At 50.5% G+C, this 23,208-nt stretch overlaps 1 protein-coding gene across 2 annotated transcripts in view; it reads right to left on the bottom strand.

The window, feature by feature from the left end:
- The window catches only part of nrp1a (neuropilin 1a), a 52,908-nt gene extending 30,178 nt beyond the window's left edge, over positions 1–22,730 (bottom strand). For both annotated transcript variants that reach the window (XM_076138041.1, XM_076138042.1), the window contains exons 1-4: positions 22,136–22,730; positions 20,722–21,127; positions 19,454–19,628; positions 4,375–4,556 (exon numbers count right to left, since the gene is read on the bottom strand). In XM_076138041.1, coding sequence (XP_075994156.1) covers positions 4,375–4,556; positions 19,454–19,628; positions 20,722–20,788 — 424 coding nt within the window. In that variant the 5' untranslated portion in view covers positions 20,789–21,127; positions 22,136–22,730. The remainder of the gene's footprint in view (positions 1–4,374; positions 4,557–19,453; positions 19,629–20,721; positions 21,128–22,135) is intronic.
- Positions 22,731–23,208: the final 478 nt, after the last annotated feature.

Below are 23,208 nucleotides of genomic sequence, written 5' to 3'. Positions count from 1 at the left end.
CCGCCGCAGAGCAGAGAGCCGCAGAATATACGGTGGGAAGTTTGAAGAGAGAGAGACAGACACATAGAGCGGAAGAGAGAGAGACAGGTCACCTTGAGGGTCCAGGGTTTGCGGTGATCCTGGTTTATGGAGCCGTAGTGAAAGCTTTAACACGTGTTTCCATCTGTGCTGGGTGGCAGATTAAACAAATGTCGCCGCTTAAGCTTGGCGAGCGATCAGAGTTTGTCTCACAGGATGGGTCGTACCTGGCAACGCGGCGAGCCGTACCTGGCAACGCACGCCACACACAGAATGGAGAACAGCGGTGAAGTGTTAGAGGTTTATAAGGAATCTTGTATTAATATCATTTCAGCATTAGGGTGTAGGTCTCTCTCTCTCTCTCTCTCTCTCTCTCTCTCTCTCTCTCTCTCCCTACCTCCCTCTCTCTCTCTCTCTCTCTCTCTCTCTCTCTCTCTCTCTCTCTCTCTCTCTCTCTCTCTTCTCTCTCTCTCTCTCTCTCTCTCTCTCTCTCTCTCTCTCTCTCTCTCTCTCTCTCTCTCTCTCTCTCTCTCTCTCTCTCTCTCTCTCTCTCTCTCTCTCTCTCTCTCTCTCTCTCCCTCTCTAGCGGTCGGGGCCATGCAGGCTGAAGGTGTGTGTGTTGTTCTTAGACTTCTAAGTAAATCACCAGCGTTTACATTCCATGTTGCTCTCTGGTTGATCATTACTCACCCCTCCCCCCCTCGCCTGCACACCCATTACTGGCCCCTCATAATTCCCCTTCTCCCCCTCCCCCCCCCCTCCCCCCTCCCTCCTCATGCTTGTGCCACATTGACAGAAGGGTTAATCACCGTTGGAGGATCAAACATTAACCTGCTGCCTGTGCTGTCACTCAATAAAGCAGATGGAGAGACAGCTTTCATTTCTCCGCCCACATGTTCATGTAGGCACACACACACACACGCACACACAAAAGACTCACACTGACGCAGCATTTAGTGTGTCCATGATGCTGATGACGGAGTCAGGGGTCACATACTCACTCTGACTGCCCTTTAAAGGGAGCTTGTTGTCTGAGGTTTTCGTGTGTGTGTGTGTGTGTGTGTGTGTGTGTGTGTTTGCGATGACACTACGTCTCCATGCCAGATGTGACCTCTGCCAGTAACTATGACTAGAGGTGCCCCATCCCCACCCACGTGCACACCTCCTGTGTGTTGACACAGGTGTGTGTGTGTGTGTGTGTGTGTGTGTGTGTGTGTGTGTGTGTGTGTGTAGGTGTGTGTGGTTAAGGCACCCGTATCACAGCGTCACCATAAACAGAGAGAATGGACTGATAAATCTCCATCCGACAGACTTAGTCATTCGTCTGAGTAACTGCGGGGAGATGGCGACGAGCTTCTCTGTGTGTGTGTGTGAGTATGTGTGTGTGTGTGTGCGTGGCCAAAGGAGAGGAGGCGTGGGGGGGAGGGAGGGGGGAGGGGCTACCAGTGGCACTATCTCCGTCTCCTCTCCCACTTCTACAGGCCTGCTGCCAGCCTTGATGTGGCTCTAAGTGAACTGCAAAGCTGTTAAAGAAAACATATGTTGAGTGTGCGTGTGTGTGTGTGTCTGTGTGTGTGAGAGTGAGATTGCACTAGGACGTGGGTGTCTGTGCGCGTCAGCTTAAGAGGACAGATCTTTCCAGAAATACTTGAGGATTTTAAGTGAGACAAGACGACAGAATCTCCACAGACGGCGGTGGAGCTGTGATGATTCAGAGCTACGGCACAGAGATGATGTCTGTCCCTGTCCTCAGCCTGTCTGTCCTCAGCCTGTCTGTCCTCAGCCTGTCTGTCCCTGCATGTCCCTGCATGTCCCAACACCACTACACAGCTGAAAACACAACACTTATGTCTAATTCAGACAACTGCATCGTTTTTAAAACTCATATTTGACAGAAAGGCTCCTTTGTTGTCCTGACAACCAAGCCTGTTCTGGATATGACAGCCTGTTGTGACCGACTGATCTCCTTCCTCATCATGTGACAGACGTTTGGTTACCGATGATGTCGCCGTCATCGTGAGCTATGGGCTGCTTCACTCTGCGTCTCATCCTTCCTCTTTATCTCTTCTCCCACCACCTCACTCATCCTCTCTCTCTCTCTCTCTCGCTCTCTCTCCCTCTGTCTCTCCCTCTCTTCAGACTTCAGCCGGTGGAGTGTGTTTGCCAATTTGCAGGCTATAAACTAAATGGCCCATGCTAATGAAGTCAGCTGGAAGCAGAGGGAGGTATGGACCGATGTGGCAGAGACATTAGAGAGCAGCAGACAGCCTGTTCTCCACCAATGAGAGCCTCTGCAGCCCTCTGCTGACCACGCCCGCCTGGATCGGTGTGTGAGCTGTGTGTGAGTGTAATTTACAGCTCAGGTGGCGGCCCTACGCGTGTACACACACTCCTCTATGTTTGCCTGTGGTCCCAGAGGGCCGTGTGTGTGTTTACACGTGTTCACTGTGCGTGTACATACTTATTATCTACGTGACCTTCCCCCGTGTTTAACCTGCTATCAAACGCTGCGCCGGTCCCTGAGGTGGACTACCTGTGATCTCTGGGCCTGTAAACACCCAGCATGCTTTGCTTTCCCCTTCGTTGGCACGCAGAGCCGCATTACACACGTTAGCCAACACAATGTTTACCCTGCTAATACCCTGCTTGTTGATAAGCTTAGCTAATCAGCCAGCTAGCTTTCTCTCTCTCTCTCTCTGTCTCTCTCTCTCTGTCTCACAGACTGGCGGCAGCTATTGCGGTAGTAGTCATAACACACAATAAATTCAAAGCATAACAAGGCTGTGGATTGGCTGAGGCTGAGGCTGAGGCTGAGGCTGAGGCTGAGGCGGCACACCCATGGTGCTCGTCTCCACAGGGGGAACCTTCTGGGAACCAAACACACACACACAAACATGTTTCTTCCTGGGTTTCATCTCCGACAGCACACACCAAAGCTGCTGTTGATGTCATGAGTAAGTATAAGAGCCCACATCCTCCAGATCTGTGACCCCTGACCTCTGACCTCAGCCATATTTCCATTCATATTTCTGGTGAGGTACAGATTTCCTCTTTTGCCAGTGTGTGTGTGTGTGTGTGTGTCTAACACGGCTCATTTACAATTGGTTCTTGCTAATTGATGAGTCGGGGAAATACCAAGATAATCATGGACAGAATGTAAAATTTAACTGGGGGGATGAGTCGGCATGTGTGTGTGTGTGTGTGTGTGTGTGTCTTTGATCTCCTAAATGGGCCCACACTCCACCAGCTGTCCTACAGTGATGGTGACACACACACTCACACACACAGGGGAGTAGAGGAACGCACTAATTCAGATTAAAAGCCAGGAGGAGGTTCCTCATGTGTCAGGGGTCACAGGGGTCACAGGGGTCACGGGGGTCGTCCCACAGACCGCTGCATAGGTTCATTAATGAAAGTGGCGTCTAATGAAAGTGGCACCTGTCTGCCTCCTCCTCAACCGGGGCGTAAACACAGGAAGCCGGCTGACCGACAGGAAACTCTCCATGGAGTTATGTTATCAACTGATAAAACAGGAAACCCAGGAGGGTGTATTTTTAGTTCAGGCCTCAGGGGTGAAGAAAAGAACATTTCCCACGTGTACAAGCTTCTTTATATGTACATGGATCAGAAACAGAAGGAGATGAAGGTGAAAGAAGCTCCACACCTGGTCTGAGAGCTTCCAGCTGACCTTCTTTAGGACCAACAGGTCTAACAGCTGTTTGACTTCTAAAGACAACGAGCCAACACGTGAAGAACACGCCTGACTTTACTGAATCAACACTAAGCACATCCTCTCCTGTCCGATTGTACATGAACTCCCAGCAGACAGAAGCAGTCCTGATTCTGGAGCATGAGGGAGGATCACTCATTGGTTCTGAGTAGAGCATCTTGTCGTCCATTTTGCCGCTGCATGATTTGATGCTCTGCTGCCTCAACCAGATCACAAACAAACCATGAAATGAGGCCAAGAGGCCATTTCTTCAACCGTGACCATAATTGTTTCTCTGGCTTACTGCGGGAAAAAGCGAAAGGCAAGTTTGATTCAATGTGATGCAGGCTGGCAACTCTGCTCGATTACTCAACGGCATGACGGTGCTGCTGCTCAAATGCGAACCAGCCTCAGTTTGGTCCCATTGGATGAACCTGTTGGTGGCTCTGCTTGGTCTCATTTGTCTTAACCCTTTGGTGGCTCTGCTTGGTCTCATTTTTCTTAACCCTTTGGTGGCTCTGCTTGGTCTCATTTTTCTTAACCCTTTGGTGGCTCTGCTTGGTCTCATTTTGTTAACCCTTTGGTGGCTCTGCTTGGTCTCATTTTGTTAACCCTTTGGTGGTTCTGCTTGGTCTCTTTCCGCTCACCTGTCTTGAAGATCTCGTATCGGATGGAGAATCCTGCGCCGTGGGTCTCGTAGTCGGACACGAACTTGATGAAGAGCTGGTTTCCCGAGGAGATGACAGGTGAGGGGGCGATCTTCCCGCAGTACTTCCCCACCACCTGCCCGCTCTCGTCCACACCATCTCTCACCTCCACATAGTCGTACCTGCGGAGGAGAAGCAGGAGGTGTCAGTCACACACACACACACACACAGCGGCAAACTTGATTTCACTTTAGAATTTAGGATATTTCAGTTTTCAGTTCACACTGTGCAACGTGTGACGCATGTAGACACACACACACACTAATACACACACACACACATAGGTTCACACCCCAGAGGAGCACATAAACACAGAGCAGCTCTGCATACTTTCTAGGTAATGTGGTGGAAATAAAACCCTCTGTACTAATGAGGTCTCAGGTTAGAACTCAGAGAACAGGTGGGAGGCTATGCTCTCATTATATCCACGTGGCACGCACACACACACACACACACACACACTGCAACAAAGCCCCTCCCGGCACCGAGGTCGGGTTAATGTTACTGCTTTAACTACTGAACTATAGCTGGAGATGTCTAACTGTTTAACACCTGACAATGTGTGTGTGAGTGGGTGTGTGTGTGTGTGTGTTTACATTTCTGTGCTCATCCTCTGACAGAATACGACATGTGACAGTGAGTGTGTTTTAGCCTTTGGCATTAGTTGGTGTATGAAATGAGCAGGTGTTAAAGCTATCAAGCACATAACCCCATTGGAACTTCTGCAACATGCGCACACACACACACACACACACACACACACACACGAACACATACACACACTAAATGGAATTTCAGACCCAGGGCTATTGAAGAGAGCAGTTGCCTAATTGAGTCGCCACAGACTTTAGGAGCAGGAGAGGAAAACGGCTTGGAAATGAGACTGGGAGCCGTGGTGCAGAACACACACACACACACACACACACACACACACACACACACACACACACACACACACACACACACACACACACACACACACACACACACACACACACACACACACACACACACACACACACACACACACACACACACACACACACACGACCTAAGCTAGAAGACATTAGAAGAAGTATTTTGTTCAGACATTTGCAGTGTTATGGTATTTTGTGGTATTTTGTAGATGTCAGGGTTGTGGTTTTACCTCTTGTGCTGGAGTGAGTGTGTGTGTGTGTGTGTCTGTGTGTGTGAGAGCGCAGGACAAGTGAGATGACTTCTCCATGCTGTGTTTTGACTGACGGCACAAAGTATCGCTCCAAAAACAGAGCTGGGTTCAGATTTCCACACTATTTAATTGCACATAATGGCTCTTCCTGCCAGCTTCTCAGCACTGGGAGCTCTTCTCTCAAACACACACACACACACAAACACATTGTATCCTGTCCTAACCCCTCCATGAGATATGTGACAGCACACTCACATAAACACTCAAACTCAAACCGATTTGCTTGCATGTAAACACACTCAGAGCAGGTGTGTGCATGTATGAGCACACACTCGGCTCCCCTACCCTCTCCCTCTCTCCCTCCCTCCCTCAGAAACTATGTGCCTTCTGGGCTCGGGGGTCTGTTTTCATGGCTTTGCTTGATTCCCAAATTACTGTCATAATATCAGGCCTCCTTAGCCGTTCTAAATTCACTTAAAGCACGGGATTCTGCACAAAAAGGCGATTTACACTCTGAATGCCTGCGCTGGGTGGGCTGAGTCCCTCAGGTGGGGCCGGGCGAGTATCCACACGCTCCCCTCGCCGCCCCTTAACGCCAAAATGCTTTCCTTCACCTGCCTCGAATTTAAAACGTGTATTTGTACAACAGAAAATCAAGTTAGCAGAGGTGCCTTCTGGGTATTCACACCGTGGTCGAGGGAAACGTTAGAGCGAGAAGTAAGAGACTTAGGAGAGGTCAGGGGGATGACAGAATGGAAAGCGGTGTGTGAGTGGCAGTTGTTAGGACTTGGGTGGAATGGACTCCTTTAGTGTGTTCATAGATTTGGTTGTATCCTCAATCTGAACATCATCCATCTTCCTCTCAGTACCAGCTGTGGCCACGCCCCCCTCAGCCTCCACACTCATCACTCTGCATCACCTTGGTATTTACTATCCTATCCTCTCCAGCTCTGTGTGTGTGTGTGTGTGTGTGTGTGTGTGTGGAGTTGTCGGGCGGTCCACTCATTATTTGGTCTAAGGGGTTCTCCTGGAGTCCGGATCGCGTTTCTGATGATGATGATGTCACTCTCTTGTCGTTGTTAGCGCTTGTCCCAGATCAGTCATGGCGGTGGTTCTTTACGGTGAAAAGCATCGGGTTTCACACAGCTTGCGATGAGTGTGAAGCCGGTCAAGAGGCCGAGGGGTTTGGTTGGCGCGGCAACATTCTGTTTCTCTCTGAAGCTCTGGCAGCGTGTAAGAAGAATGAGCTCATATTCCAATAAAGCTGCAGAGCCATTCTGGGCTTATCGCTCAATTCCCTCTATTTGTGCAATCAGATTTTCTCAGCATGGAGTCGTCATCTCCTCTCCTCCTCCTCCTAACCCCCCCCTCTCCTCTCCTCCCCTCTCCTCTCCTCTCCTCGGTTACCAACACACAACAGAGAGCATCAATCTTCCGCGGCCCTGCTCTCCTCTATCAGACTTATAATTCACCTCCAAGCCTCCGTCTCTCTGCAGACCCCCATTGCCAAAAGCTCAGGACTGTCAGATGCTTTAAAAAATGGTTGCTAAGCTGCATCGCTGAGCGGAAGAGAAGACGCTCCAGGATTACAGCGTGTGTGTAAATGTAGATGTTATACATTACATCTATTTAATAAAGTCACATATAGGAATGGCTTTGCAGCAGGAGCCACGGTCTCCTTCACCATCCTTAGCAGAGGAAGAGACTCTCTCTCTCTCTCTCGCTCACTCCCCTCCTCTTCTCTTCTCTTCTGACTTCTCCCTCCTCCAGAAGAACAGTTCATTGCTTCTTCACCCCGGTGCATCATCAGCTCGGATGGCCCTCGTAAAAGTGGCACAGCGGGAAAGAGGATGCAGATGGAAGACCAAATATGCCTCGGGGGGGTCCTTGCTCTGCTCTACATACAAGGGAAGAAACTAGACAATCCCTACTCTTAATGTCTGTCCCTGTGCCTAAATGAGCTGTTTGTAAGCCGGTGCTCCAGCTGCTCGGGGCCACTGGGTCTGCCGGCTGTGCTCCGGTAACACACATCCACCCAGGCCTTTATCATCTGGAAGACATTTCAGGGAATGTTCAGTGGGGCAGTTTGACACCTCGGAAAGACTCCGCCGTTGTTAAATGTAGGTCTAATCCATCGCCGTGGACACCTGGGAGGACAGTGAATGACCTCGCTCTAGGATTACAGAGGAAACAACAAACCCTCAGAGAGTTTTCTTATAAATATGTCCCGTTTCTAGACCTGGACAGTCCCGCAGCTTTGGGGTTTGATCTAATTCCTGTTCTCCTCCGGTTCCTCCCGGATCTGCATTGACAATTTGTTTTCCTGTATTATGCCGTCGCCTGTATTCCTTGTGACAATACAATCCAAACTGAGCCATGGCCCCATTTAGCTGTCTGCTCTGTTTAGGCCTGGGTGGGCCTTCCAGCACACCCGAGCACACACAACACTCTCATACACACAAGCAGCGAGCGCTAATAGCGAAAAAAACGTTCTGCCAATCCAGCGGGGAAATTAAAGGGAGAGAAAACGAGACGGGGGGAGAAATCTAATTCTCAACGACCTTCGCTTCACAGACTCAAATGTATTAGCCTGCCTTCTTTCTTCAGGCACACAGCGAAAGCAATCCGCCAGTGTCAAAGCAGAACATTAGCTCTCCTCGCAAAGCCAAAGAGAAGGCGTCAAACCCACAGCATAACAATATAACAGCTATACTGCCTGAAGCTTTCCCATGGAAATAATCTGTCCTGCCTATATAAATGTCCGCTTGATACGCTTCTACCAAAGCAATACAATCTGAGGCGGTGGAATAACAGCAGAGCAGACCGGACAAGCCTCAAACAATTGGTTCCATTTTTTTTTTTAATAAGAGCATTTATAAGCGGTAGCGTGTTGGAAACCCCCAAAACAAAAGCTCAGTTCCTGTTCCTCCTCCCCTCCTGGTGAAGCTGCAGACTCCGGCGTTCCCTCGCTCCCCCTCCTGTTTTTCTCTCCCCGAGGCTGTCACAGTTTAACTTAGTATCACATGAAAACATGTCACCCACAGCGTGTCACAACATCTCTGGATTACACAACACGACGGCCCAAACAACAGATTTGGGACGGCTGAGGAGGACGGCAGAGCGGAGACTTAGCTGGAATCAGGCAGCTCCTTGTCAGCTGTCACAAATCTGAGGCCGCTGATTTCCGTGTGTTAATGAGTCTCAGCCAACAAACTGTCACTCAAGGGCCCGGCAAACATCATTAACGTTTGTACTCCGGGGGGGCGGAGACAAGCTGATCTCCGGCTTCATTCCTCCTGAGCCTGCAGGGGACAGAGCTCGCTGAAATGCTTTACCTTTATTCTGCAGGTGACATTCATTAACCTGCAGGAGAACGGAACAGCTTCCCTCTAAGCTTGGGCCCAGCTCAGCTGTAAAGACCGAGACGCCGCTAAAGCGAACCTGGTCTACACGTCTCAATGTTCTGATCTGGAAACGTTTCCATGGGTGATTTAGTGAAACGTACCCGTCTGAGCTCGGAGGCAGATTATTGGTGGAAAGCCTCAGAACCTGACGGAGACACACCCAAGCGGGATAAACCACCGCCTCGGATCCAGCTAATCAAAGCCGACGGGCTCAGAAGTGGGTCGAAGTATGGCCCGTACCACTTTACGGGACATTCCCCACCCAAAGGCCCAGCTGTGCCGGTCCGGCGGGCCTCTTTGGGTGTCACCCCCGCCCGCCCGCACGCACGCTCTCACTCCGCTCCTCGCTCATATTTTTAGACGCCACTGCTGTTTGTGATTTTGCGGCAGCTTTGGCCACATGTTCCTTAAGCATATTCACTTTCCTAAACGGCAATTATCATTAGCATTGATGGATTTAGGTTGCCTCTATCCATTAGCTTTCCTAATTACACTGTCGAGAGATCCGCTGTCGCCCACCATCAAATTAATGAATTTGGCTATTTAGACTCAATTATTGCATCACCCCCCCCTCCTTCCACACACACACACACAGATTTCTGTCCCGAGGGGGATCTGTTCTGCCCGGCTTCCAGCAGACTCACACGGCTGTGAGGAAGAGGAGTAAAAACAAGTAAGTGACCACCAAACCTGACCACAGAGGCTCTGAGTGTGAGGCCGCTGCACAGTTCGCTGCTCTTTGAACCCGGCTGTCACAGAGGTATGTACATGTGTCAGTCATCGCTTTGGTTAACCTTTGACCTGCTTCCCTGAGTGAGCCGGTGGGACAAAGTGCTTACAATGTTGTGACGATAGAAAAGTGCCTCAGTGGTTGAAGTAAGATAAAACGTGAATTTACTGATTTAGATTACCTCACTAACATTGCTGACATGAGATCCACTTGTCAATCATCCCACCCCATCACACACACACACTGTGGTTAGCAGCACTATCTTCCTCTCGACTCAAACATGGTCACATTCTCTCAAACTCTCACAAACAACACAACTTCTTCTGCCCAGCTCTCAGTAAGTAAACTCTGTATAAAGTATATAAGTGTGTACAGCGCTCCATACAGCCACTCTATATATGATCCTATGTATTTAAAACCACATAAAAAGAAGCAATCATCGTTTTAATTATTATCAATGCGGCACTAAATAGCAAATAAGTCAATCTGCAGTGCACTGTTGATTTTAAAGTCCAAACTTAATGGGAAAGAAGATTGCAGCTGTAAGCAGCGGGGAGAATATCAATCTCTTTCTATTACACTGTGCATCTTATTATCATGAGGAGCCACAGTTAATTAGAAAAGAGCTCCTGGCAATGTGGAAATACATATTTAGCACTTTTGTGAGCCTCGGCGTGAGGAAAGAGCTCAGAACACAGACGGTGCTTATTGTTGTGAAGAAGAAGTGAAGTTTGACTGAAAGCTCTCTGTTCTGCAAAGGGTTAACCTGTGGGCGGGCAGCGGCGAGGGACAGGAGGAGAAGCCCAGAGCCCGGGGTTCTGTGGCACGGCTCAGATGAGACGCTGTCCTCACAACAATGAGAAGTCAAGGGTAAAAATAACAGGGTGGGGGAGGGGGGAGGGGGGGGTCAGACGGCCATTAAACACAGGAACCTTGCTCTCCTCTCATCCCCTGCTCACCTATGCATGTCAGGGATACATGTCCACATACAGAACATGGGTTCATCACAACGTCTCAAAGTACAGCCAGCATCAATGCTTTATAAGCTATGAGATGATGTCCTGTTGTGTTATTGTTGTATCTGTTTGTCTGCATGAGGAGGAGGAGGAGGAGGAGGAGGAGGCTCAAGCTTCACACACACACACGGGTGAGAAGGGAGAGACTTGTGAGCGACCCGGAGCCAGAAAGCTACTGAACTCTGCATGACACTAACATCAGACAAGTGACCACCGCATGACATCAAGATTTACAGGACGGCAACAATACACAACAAATGAGCGACATGGAGAGCATCTTTCATCTGCTCCTCCGCCGCTGTGCCAGGCGAGCACGCTTCCCCCCCGCCGGGTAATGAGCTGTGTGAGGAGCACGGGCGGATTCAAAGAAGGGAAGAGGAGCAGGGGAGGGGAGGAAGGAAGGGAGGGAGGGAGGGAGAAGGGGAATTAAGGCGAGGGTCAACTGGAGGTAAAGGCTCTGGGTGATACTGAGAACTACTTTTCCACGGGGAACAGGAAGAGAGAACAAGCCCACGCCACGCAGGGTCTCAAGGAAAGTTGAAGACGATGAGGAAAGAGAAGTAAGAGAGAGAGAGAGAGAGAGAGAGAGCGAGAGAGAGAGAGAGAGTGTGAGAGCACATAAGCTGGAGGCTCAGAGAAGGAAGGAAAGGAACAGAAGGAACAGAAACAGAAGACAAAAAGAGGAAATAGTTGACAGAAGTAGCTGGCAAACAGGTGCCGTAATGAGTTCAGTCCAGGGGTCAGCCTCTCTCTCTCTCCCTCCCTCTCTCTCGCCCTCACAACATTCTTCTACATGGCTCGGCAACGGCTGGGAGGCTCGGGGGCGATGGTAGTAATAACTGCACTGGGAATTATTCAATTAAGCGGGCCCATCCGTCCCCGCTGGCTTCCTCCCTCCCTCCTCTCCTTCTCCATCTCCTTTGTCCTCCCTCAAGCCTGCGTAGGCGGGAGAGGAGGGGGGGCGGAGCGGGGGCGAGGTCTGGGTGCTCTGTGACCCGGTGACTCTGTGTCATCCGTCTGGACGTGCGGTCGCTCCAGCGGGCCCTGAGGCGTATCGTCGTGTCTCAGTGAGCACAATACACCCAAAGTGCCAATAGCGACTACGCCTGACCTCAAACCAAACACTAACCCTGACGGGATATTTGTGGAGAGGAAGAGGAAGGAGATAGTGGAGTTTGGCCGTTTGCTGTATTGTTCTCCTCGTCTGCACGGAGCTCAGATTTTCCAGCGATGCTGCATTCTGAGAGCCAAACCGGCCGAGCTGCGAAGGCCACATGCCAAGTGTTGCATCTCCATGGTGACGAAGAGGGGAAGGATTGATGGCTCGGCATTACAGCGCTGCTCAAAGTGCCGCCGTCCCGTGCCCTTGCCAACATTCAGAGGGCGAGCTGACCCTTTCCCTTTACGGCCCCCACCTCCAGCTCGCCGCTGCCAGATTAGACGCCATGTGTCAGATAACATCACCTGCCTGAGCATGGGGGCGAGCCGCTTCAGGTCGCGGTGCTGAGCAGGAGGAGGAGCTTCCTGTCTGTCACTCAGCCTCAGGACAGAGAGCGGCGAGGCTCCACACAGGCTCAGGACACTAACTACTACTCCTGCGGCCCCCTGCTGGGATAATGCTACAAAAGTTTGTTGTCAGGCTGAATTTACAATCTTTTTCCACAATTACTGCCATTAAACAAAAAGAAATAAAGCCCTGGGAGAAAAAAGCTGCAGCGGTGGACGCCACGAAAAATAAAGGCTGGGACTAATGTTCCCAATTTAGTGAGGAGAGATCAAGCAGAGAGCAAACAAAGCCGGGGCTTCTGAGTGCTTCTAACTCAATCAGAGAGCAGTGGGGCTCCCCCCATCAATCACTGTCTGCTTGCCGCTCCGGCCAAACCACGCTGAGTTAAATGGCGGAGGAACACCGGCGAGCCGACAGCCCACTGAGTGCAAACACAGTGACCTAGGTTGACCCCGGGGACGAGGCACTGAGAGGGGAGAGTCTCTACCTCCGACTCTACGCTCTCTTACCAATGCAAACAATCGCCCTTCGTTCAAAAACCCCTCTGAGGCCTCGCCTAAGCCCCGCCCACCTCCAGCCCAATAGGGCCACGGGCTCATCGGTCAAAATCAAAAGCCCCATTCAAGGTTAGAACTCTGAATGAGACACGTCTGACATGACCGGACACGCCGGGTTAGCGTGTCCAGAGAGGCCACGTCCTCTCATCGATCTAACTCAGAGCCTCTCGTCTCCTCTTCTCCTCAGGAAAGCATGATGTCATGTCATGTTATGATATGTTGTTCCTGTTTAAAAGGAGGTCTGACTGTATAACTTGTTGCTAATTATATTGTATGAGGGAGGGAGAGACCGAGCTCATGACCGCCTGTCCTATGGAAACACACACGCATTATTAAATTAAAGCATGTGAGCTGGAGGGACTGATCTGAAGTCTTCAGTCTGTAGCTGTGTGTGTGTGGACACGGAGCTGAAATGACCAAACGCTTCCCTCCCTGTCCTGTCGTCAGGCTTCTCTCTCTCCCTCTCTCTCTCTCTCTCTCTCTAACAATCTGCTCTGGATAAAACAGTAACAGCTCTGACATCTCTGAGCTGAGCTGAGCTCGTGGCTTCACTCCACTTGGAGCGTCCATAGAGGGAAACTGGTTTTAGTTTGGGGCTGGAAAGAAGAGGAGGAGAGGAAGAGAGGAAGAGAGAGAAAGAGCTCCCCGGGCGTCTGCCAGAAACAGCTTTGTGACACTTTATCCCTGGCAAACACCGGTTGCTAATTCCTCCATCAAGAGGAGAAACACAACACACAGACACACGACACCAAGTGCCGCCTTTCTGCTTCGCGGCGGCGGCGGCGGCAGCGGCAGCTTGAAATCTGCGGTGTTATTTATGAGTACAGCCCTTGTCTCGTCTCTCTTCTTCCTCCCTCCCTCCCCGCCCGGTTCCTCCTCCTCCCACTCCTCCTCTGTGAAGTGGGCCTCCCCCCTGCTGTGCGGTAGAGTGGCTGGCCTCCCCGTCGTGGTCGGGTTGTGCATGAATCAAAGTGGTGACAGAGCAGCGGGGAGGATGGCAGATGCCACGGCCAGAAAGCTTTTCAATCAGGTTGCCCTTCCAAGCTACGGCCAAGGTGAACACTCCACCGGCAGATGAGAGGGAAAAAAAGACCCTCCACACACACACACACACACACACACACACACACACACACACACACCGACGGGCCCACTTTAATCCCGCTCATTAGCCGGAGAGAAGCGTTAACCCTTTAAGTTGAAAAGGAGAAGAAAGAAAGGATAAATGTGTGTGTGAGGGTCGCGGGGTCGCGGGGTCTCCGGCGCTTCGCTCCTGTGGGCCGGCTCTTCCGTCTCTCCTGCCCTCTTGTTAATTAACACTTAACACTTCCTGCCGTCGCCCCCCGTGGCTTCCACCTGCACCTATCCCACCGTCCATCTCATTAAAGTTTATGATTTACAGGTAGGAAGGAAACGTGAGGATGTGTCTGTGAGGAGAAGTCCAGAGTTGTGTCACGCTGGGATGGATTCAAAGTGAGAGGTGACAGAGATGTAACAGGCAGTGTGACGTTACAGAAGAGTGAGCTTTGTCATTTTAAATATCCTTTGGTTTCCAGCATCGGGAGCCTGAAGCTTTGTCTCTACTCTGCTGCGGCGTCTCGGTCGCCGGGCTTCTTTGAACTCTCCGAGCGTGGATGTTTCTCTGACACGTACTTTGAAAAGACACACACGCACACACGCACACACACACACACACACACACACACACACACACACACACACACACACACTCACACTCACACTGACAACAGAAATAATGTCTCCAACAATCCGTGTCACTCCTGCGGCCCCCTTCCCTTCAGCCCCCCGGAGGTCACGGCGCTTTAAAAGCCTCCGACCTCCGCAGGCCTGTTAACAAAATAAACCTGTTGCGTTCCTGCTTGATTTATTTTCCTCCATGATGACGGCCCGGTGTTAGAGTCACGCAGCGCCGCTCTGCCTGTTTGTGGCCCGTGTTTGTCTTGTGAAGGAACGTAAGAGAGGAGAGAGGGAGGGGAGGGAGAGGGAGAGGAGGGAGAGAGAGGAGAGGAGAGAGAGAGAGGAGAGAGGGAGAGGAGAGAGAGGAGAGAGAGGAGAGAGGGAGAGGAGAGAGGGAGAGGAGGGAGGGAGAGGAGAGAACGAGAGGGAGAGGAGGGAGAGGAGAGGGAGAGGAGAGAGAGGGAGAGGAGGGAGAGAGAGGAGAGGAGAGAGAGAGAGGAGAGGAGGGAGAGGAGAGAGGGAGAGAGAGGAGAGAGGGAGAGGAGAGAGGGAGAGGGGGGAGGGAAGGGGTGAGGGAGAGGAGAGAGGGAGAGGAGATCTGTGCACACCGTTGGGGTTGTGGGGAATTTGGGGAATTAGGGAAAGTGGATCTCTTCTGTCCTCCACTCTCACTCTCACTTCCCAAACAGGTGGCGCTCTTTGTTCAGACCTGTGACAACATGAATCAGGATCTTAGCAGGACTCCACATGACAAAGGGTCTCTGCACAGGGGGGACCTGGGTCTAGATCCAGGGTGAGAGTAAGCCCGCCCCATCATCCCGGGAGTCCGGACCTGGTCAGGAATGCCAGGCGGGGCAGGATGTCTATTGTGGAGGGTGAGCGGAGGAGAATGTTTGTCTTCCCAGCAGGCCGAGCAGCGAGGCGGGAGAGCAGAGGGCAGAGAGGGAGAGGGAGAGGGAGAGGGAGAGGGAGACCCAAAGCCCAGGACAACAATTAACAAAAAAAAGAGGAAAAGTCTGCTTTTCCAAGCCCTGAGTTACGGGCGGCCGCAGCCAGGGGAGCTCTCTGCTGACTGTTGAGGCGGAGCTAAGGAGGGAGGGAGGCTCTAGCTGACGTTCCCCTCCGTCTCCCCCACAATGAGCTGCTTCAGAAGGCATTCCTTGAATATCTCCTCTGCCTGAACGCCACCAGACCCACAATACATCTCATCTAAGCCTCCTCTCCCCATCTGCACAGGACTGCACACACACTGTCACACTGGAATTCTCTCTTCTCCCAGTCTGAGGTCCCGGAAAATAACATCCAGACGAGAGAGAGAGGAGGGCAGAGACAAGGGCCCGCCGTCTCTTTCTCCCTCCATTCTTAAGCTCTCTCTCACCGGCTCCTCCAGAACAAACAGCAGCCCGGGATGACTGGCTGACTGGCTGACTGGCTGGCTGACTGGCTGACTGGCTGACTGGCTGACTGGCTGACTGGCTGACTGGCTGGAGGGGATTCTAGTGCACTAAGCAAGTGCCGGTCAGCAAATCTGAAGCATCAATGATTCATAGTGTTGTCAGGCACATCATATCTACAGAGAGTGGGTTCCTATTGGAGCTGGCAGGAGGAGAGGAGAAGACGGAGGGAGCAGTGGCAGGAGGAGAGGAGAAGGCGGAGGGAGCAGCCTGCAGTTTGAGTCTGATTAGAATTCCACACAGGAACTCTTTTAGCTTAACAGTAAAATTGTGTTCTGTCTAACAAATTAAATTGCCCTTCACTCTGCCTTATCTGTGTGTGTGTGTGTGTGTGTGTTTAGAATCAAATCTGCTGATTCCTCACTCAGATGGCAGCAGTGGAGCCTCAGTCTAACAATCTGTACCCCGAGCCCAGAGGGGCACGGAATGATCCGGGGGGTTAGAGCAGATCTGTTTACTCCGGTTGGTCATCGGAGCTTAACTTGCTCATTTCAGAGCGAAGTGATTTCAAATATTTACCCTGACGCGGGGCTGTGCTTTCACCTCAGAGTTCATTAGCTGTGACAAAAGGCGAGGTCGGGCCCCTGAAACTCCACTTTGTGAAAGTCTACAACCGTGCGTGAAAGGTAAACATGTTCTGCATTCAGAATGGCAAGGCTCACTTAGAGGCCTTATCTGTGTGATGAAGTGTTTTCCTCCTGCTGCGGCTCTCAGGATACGGCCCCCTGCCCTTCCCCAAACAAACCTGTCAGGGGTGGAACGCACGTGCAACAACAGCGAGCGGCTCAGCTCAGCCAGACTCTCCGCTCGCTCCGACTGAATTCTGTTTTTCTTTTTTACGATCACCACTTTGAGTGCTCCTTGTTTGGTTTGCTGATAACAGCCATGTTGAGGAACATGTGGCGCATGTGTGTTCCATTTGCCCACTAATTAGATTGCAAGGCAGTGCACTGAAGCATGCATTGTAGACCCCCCCCCCCACACACACACACACACATCCACCCACTCTGCCAGTCCATCAGATAAGGAAACCATTCTGGCTCTCATCAGTTTCCATTATGTAAGGGCTGATTTGGTGAGTGGAGCTACGACAGCGAGTCTGATGGCTCCGACACAAATCACACCCAACCTCAGAGTGTACACACACACACACACACACACACACACACACACCAAAAGCATAAGAAACCCTCCTGTGCTGCCAATCCCAGGCCTCTTACCTGTGATAGGCCTTAGCAGTATAATAACACACCCTTGCCTTATAGAGCCCCATAACTCTAAATGATGGTTTCTAAAGGAAACAGAGTTCCATGTGAAGCCACACACAAGGTGGAACATGACGTGGAACCAGGGCGGCATGGAGACCGCTCCATTAAAACATTAAAAATGAAACAGTGGAGTATAAATAGGAACAGACTGGAGGTCAGGATGACCCCGTTTTTCCGGTACAATCTCCTCTCTGCCTGCTCGCATGAATCAGCAGTGACCTGGTTGAGCTTCACAGCCTTCCCCCCCCCCCCCCCCCCCAGGTTAGCTGTTAGGGTATCCTGTTGCTTTGCACTTTATAACCCTGTAACCACACTATTGGTGTTACACAGGCTGGAGCTGATCCAAGTGCAATACATATACACACAAGAACAAAGGTGTGTGTGAGAGAGAGAGAGAGAGAGAGAGAGAGAGAGAGAGAGAGAGAGAGAGAGAGAGGGAGAGAGAGAGAGAGAGAGAGAGACAGAGAGACAGAGAGAGAGGCAGAGAGACAGAGAGAGAGAGAGAGAGAGACAGAGGGAGAGAGAGACAGAGAGAGAGAGAGAGAGAGAGAGAGAGAGAGTGTGCGGTTCTCAAAAGCAGGCCCAAGCACAACGACATTATGAACCAACAGTTAACTGGCAATTTGCTGCTTAGCAGATTTAGTGTCTGCTGAATGAAGGAGGAGCTGTGTTTGTTTCTAACGCTGCACTGATGGAGCACAGAGACCGAAGCTTCCTCCTCTCAGTTTGGAGGAGAAACAGCCTCAGGCCTGCAAAGGGGCGAAAAACTCTTTTTCACCACGTGTGTTTAGACACAGGAAATTCATTCCTGACTAATTTGATTAGCAGAGGCATTGTTGCTGCCCCTCCTCTCTCCCTCTCTCTCTCCCTCGCTCTCTCTCTCTCTCTCTCTCTCTTTGTGAGGATCTTGGACAGTTTAATCGTCCCTCTGGTGTTGAAATCGGACCCAGAGGAAATGTGGAGCAGCATCCACCCTCCAAAAGATGGCAGCGCTCAGACGCACATAAATCTCCCACAGCACTAAAGAAAGGTTAAAGTGGCATTGAAATCCAGGATTAAAAATACGAAACCTCGCAAACACTTTCAAAGGGGCGGGGGGAGGAGGAGGGGGGGGTCTTGGCTGAGCACAAAGGGTGCGTATGGCGGTGGTTTAGGGTGGAGCAGGGATACAGTAACAGGATCCAGCAAAGCCCTGCGCTCTCCCCAAGCCCTGCAGCGTCAACAAACAGCTGAGACAGAGCGGGACAGGCACCGACACAAGCATGCACGCACCAAACCACACACACACACACACACACACACACACACACAGGGGCAATCAGAATGAAGCGGCCTGCAAACGCTTACCTCAGGGCAGCGCTCTGACACAAGCTCATCGCATTACTGTCTGTCTCTGGTTTCCTCGACTCAAACTGTCTTTCTGACAACAGGTCAGACGCCATCTGTTGGCTGCGGCGGCGGTTTCATTCAGCTTCAGATCTAATAAGGATCAGTAACTAACCTGCAGCCTCGCAATTACACATTAGAGCCGCTCAGCTCATCCTGTTTGGGGTCAGAGTGTCTTGTTTGAAACATGAGAGAGTGCCATAGATTCCAGTAAATATGCAGAAACCGTCTCCTAATAAGAGCGTGTAGGAAGCGTGCAGGCTAAATGAATCCCATGCTTGAGGTTATTTCATTTTAGGAGGGAATATGAAATTGAATGGGCGATTGTACAGCCAGGCCTTCAGTGTGGAGAGCAGCCACGGTTTAAAGACTCTGGGGACTTTGTGGCATCGTCGCTCTGAAGCTGAAGCAGAAGCACAGCAAGTCCAATCGATAATACACTCCGATGACTTCATCCCGCAGAGACGAGAAGCGAGAACATTCCAAACCCCAAACGGTCTGGATGAAGCATTCCTGCTGCCGTACGGAGAGGCAGAGCGGAGTGAGCACAGCGGACACTAGATGGCGCAGTTTCATGTGCAATATGCAGGAGCGGAGGAGAAGCAGGAGAGCTGCACGCATGAGAAGAGACCAACCAAACACGGTGCATATACGTGAATACGAGGGATTTATGTGTTACATGTTTTTCTGTTTACACAACGGCTCATATCGCCGCCACAGGTTCCCAAAGGTAGGTCTGCGGACCCAATGTGGACCAGCCATCGGTGACTGTGGGGTTTTGTGTGTGTTTGTCATGGAGACGCGGGCCGGTGTGACTCCGGGTTCACTTACTTGCACTCCCGATCCTCCAGATCAAAATGTGGGTTGAAGTTGATGAGGATTCTCTGGTGAGGCCCCGGTGCCGTGATCACCCACACACATCTCTGAGACGGGAGGTAAGACATCGGGTATCCGGGGGAGGTGAGGTAGTTGGCGTTTGAGATTCTGATGTTTCCTCCACATTTATCTGCGCAGAGGAGTGGGAGGTAAACAAACACGCGCACACATTGACACAACATGCTCTCACACACACACACACACACACAGAAGTCTGGATCTCTTTGCTCAATGGCACGATTCCAATCAAACATAACGGAAACATCTGAACTTTCCGGTTCTTCTCAGGATTTCACAATAGCGAGAGGTCAACAAATCAAAACAATGACTTTCCTCTTACATTATAAATACTGACTTTATCGAATTAATTGAGTCCAACTTCGACAAAAAAACTATAGAGTACGACAGTGTTAAAGGACTAAACTTGAATTAATTAATTACACAAGCAAGACGGGAAATTACGAGATGAGAGTTTAGATCGTATTTCAGGTGTAGGCGATCGAGAAAAAGATTTATTAAGTCGATTGCGGTTAAAGTCACTTCAGAGTGTGAAGAGGCCGTCTGCAGGCTTCGTGTTTGACAAACTTCCCTCTTTGGTTTAAAGCATTTCAAGGAATTCTTCATTTTCCAAACATTGGCGACTGCTGCTAAAACTGCTTCTATGTTTAATTGTTAAAGCTTTCACAATTTCTACTACTTTAAAATTAAATATATTGGGGTTTGTAAGCTGAGGAAGTTAAGAAAATGCGAAACGAAACTTTATTTAAGGATGTAAACAAGGGGAAGTGCTGAAATTGAGCGGTTTGAACTTCAGCGAGGCACCAAAAACAACGATTACACAAGAAACAGGAGAAATCCTTCAAAAATGTGGCCAATTAAACCACAATCAAAGCTGTAAGTCTCACACAAGTATAGCTCCGTTTAAAGACGGACATTATTATTATTAAGAGAACTAAATCATGCAATAATAAAGTCACATAAACTCGCTTTCGGACAGTAAATGGGATTATTATCAGGAGGAAAGACGATAGATGCGATCTGATCCAGAATAATAATAATAACAAAGAGCTTCAGAGCCTCTGAGTGCGTAGAAATAATAGATGAGGGTTTTAGCAGAAAGGGCAGGTGAGATCAGGGAGATCAACCAGAATCAAAGAGGGTTAATCCTTTTAAAAATGTTAAGAGTTAAGAGCTTACGGGAGAATGTCAGATGTCACACTCACCGTTTTTGAAAGCCTTCACCACCAAGAGGATTCCCATGAAAAGGATCAGAACTAATCCACAATGCATCCTTGGTTTATCGCCACAAAATTAAATTACGCATACAAAAAAAACCAAATAGAACTCCTCAGAAAGGCGTGAGTCTAGTGTCCTCCTGTGTCCCCCGCGTCCGAACTGGACAAATAAAGCAGAAGTGTCTCTGTTGAAACGCAGATGGAACTCTCAGGTCGCGGGCATCCTGTCATTCAGCGCCTGCTTCCTCTCTCCTCTGCCGGCTGCGCTCCGCTCTCCTGCGCCGATCGGTCCATAGCCTCCACAGACGGCACCGCCGAAGAAACCAAGCAATCCGCCACTCGTGTGTGTGTGAGTGTGTGTGTCCTTACTCCGTGGACGGGAGGTAATCCGTGGCTGCGGAGGGGACACAGAGAGAGAGAGAGAGAGAGAGAGAGACAGAGACAGGAGAGGTGAGCAGGTTAGAAATGCGCGCCGCTGCTGTGCGCCCTGGACACGGCTGAGTCTGAGTCTGACGCGCAGTGAGCTGAGCCTAACAGGACCTCAAAGTGCAGGGATACACCCCTTTACCGACTGAGCCCGACTGAGGCCACTTGGCTCGTACAGGCGCAGAGAAGGTGCACACACGTTTGGCGTCTCCATTAACTACACTTTTTGACACGCATTCTCTCTGGATCTCCACAATAACCTGAGAGTTATTGGACTATTTTTCTACAGGTGACATCATCAGAGAAGAAAACGACGCCGAAGTCCAAAGTCTGTGTCCGTACAGACTTATCAGAGGTGTGTTTCCCCACGCAGGATGTCCGCTTCCGCTCCTTTCTGGACCTGATCACACTGAGTGAGACCCTGAACTCCCCGATCCTCCACAGCGGGGCCCGGCTGAGACCTCCGCCGTCTCAAAGTTGCCTCGTCGCGCCTCCAGACCCTCTCCTCTCCCGGTGACTCACTTATAACATAGAATGTAACTGAATATTCACCGTTTTCTCTGCGTGTTTCTATACCGGAGCAGATATGCCTCCTTTAATATCTTACCACACAACAGTGAGACCAAGTGACATATTTATAAATGTAGAGTGAATCAATTAAAGCGTTAATAATTGTGTGGATGCGTTTCCAGAGCGCTGCCCTGCCTGGGTCACGCTGCTGCACTGAAGGAGCTGGAATTCCGCCTGTATTCGCCACATCAGCCTTCACATGCGGTGTGTTACTACGTGACACGGAGGAACTCAGCGTTACACACATTAAACAGCATTTAAACAATCTGGAAGCCAATAAGACGACGAGACTGACAATGAAATGTCAGCAAAGCCTGAATGAAATGGAGGAATTATGGTGAAATCCTATAATATTATGATTTATCTGACATAATTCGTGTGTTATAAGACAAATGGAGGCAATCACCTGCGTGTGTAGGACTCGTGAACTCGTTGGTATCCAGCACTGTCCGCTGTGTGTGTGTGTGTGTGTGTGTACGATCCGATACACTTCCTAGGCTTCTGTTCTCACGGCACCGGAGCTTCCACAGAGCCGCCGCGATATCATGTCAAGTTGTCCCTGCTCCCCCTCTCCTCTGCCCGATCTCCAGTCATTCACTCTGGGGGGGAGAACCAGCAGCGCAGTCCGCTCAGCTCCGCTCCGGATCCTGGATCTCCGCCGCGCAAAGGCGCACTGCCGATGCCCGGAGACGCGATGACCCTCTCCGCTTGCAGACGAGCCTCCTCCTCGCTGATCTCTCCTCTCCGGGTCTCTCTGCCCGTCTCGCTCCCTCTCATTCAATGAGATCCAGAGGGGAGAAGAAGAAAAAAAGACAAGACAAGACAGACAGTCCCAAAGAGATCGAATGGATTGATTGAATAAAGCAGAGAAAGAGGAAAAAAGTCCTTTGGAAATAGAATGTTATAAGTTTATCCCCTCCGTCTCTGTGCGCCTCCTCCGCTCCTCCGCTGATGCTAATGCAGAAGGTTTGAGCCGCTGCCAGTCCCACACGCCCCTTTACGAGGAAGGAGTACGCGAGTGTGTGTGTGTGTGTGTTTGTGTGTGTGTGTGTGTGTGAGGGAGGGGGGGTGATGCAGATTCCACCCAGCTGCATGGACTCTCTCTCTCTCTCTCTCTCTCTCTCTCTCTCTCTCTCTCTCTCTCTCTCTCTCTCTCTCTCTCTCTCTCTCTCTCTCTCTCTCTCTCTCTCTCTCTCTCTCTCTCTCTCTCCCCCCCCCCCCCCCTCTCGTATATCAGCCTGTAGCCTTTATTTGACGCATCAGAAAATCACATTAGATATAAATGCGCTGAGGAGCAGACAAGCCTGTGGCGTCTTAGGTAAGGAATCTTAAATCGCAGCCATTTGTTATTAAAAGATCACGCTGACTGAATCTTTCTTACATTTTTCCACCCAAATGAAAAAAAGAAAAAAAACTCTATCGCTGCAATTTGATCCATCTTCAAACTCTTCAAACATCAAATCTGTGTAAACGCCTCGA

The sequence above is a fragment of the Genypterus blacodes genome, unplaced genomic scaffold, assembly GCF_046128005.1.
Source record: "Genypterus blacodes isolate CSIRO-AG114 ecotype Tasmania unplaced genomic scaffold, CSIRO-AGI_Gbla_v1 ptg000348l_1, whole genome shotgun sequence".
In the NCBI taxonomy this organism is placed as follows: domain Eukaryota; kingdom Metazoa; phylum Chordata; class Actinopteri; order Ophidiiformes; family Ophidiidae; genus Genypterus; species Genypterus blacodes.
This window is presented reverse-complemented; position numbering and strand designations above follow the sequence as displayed.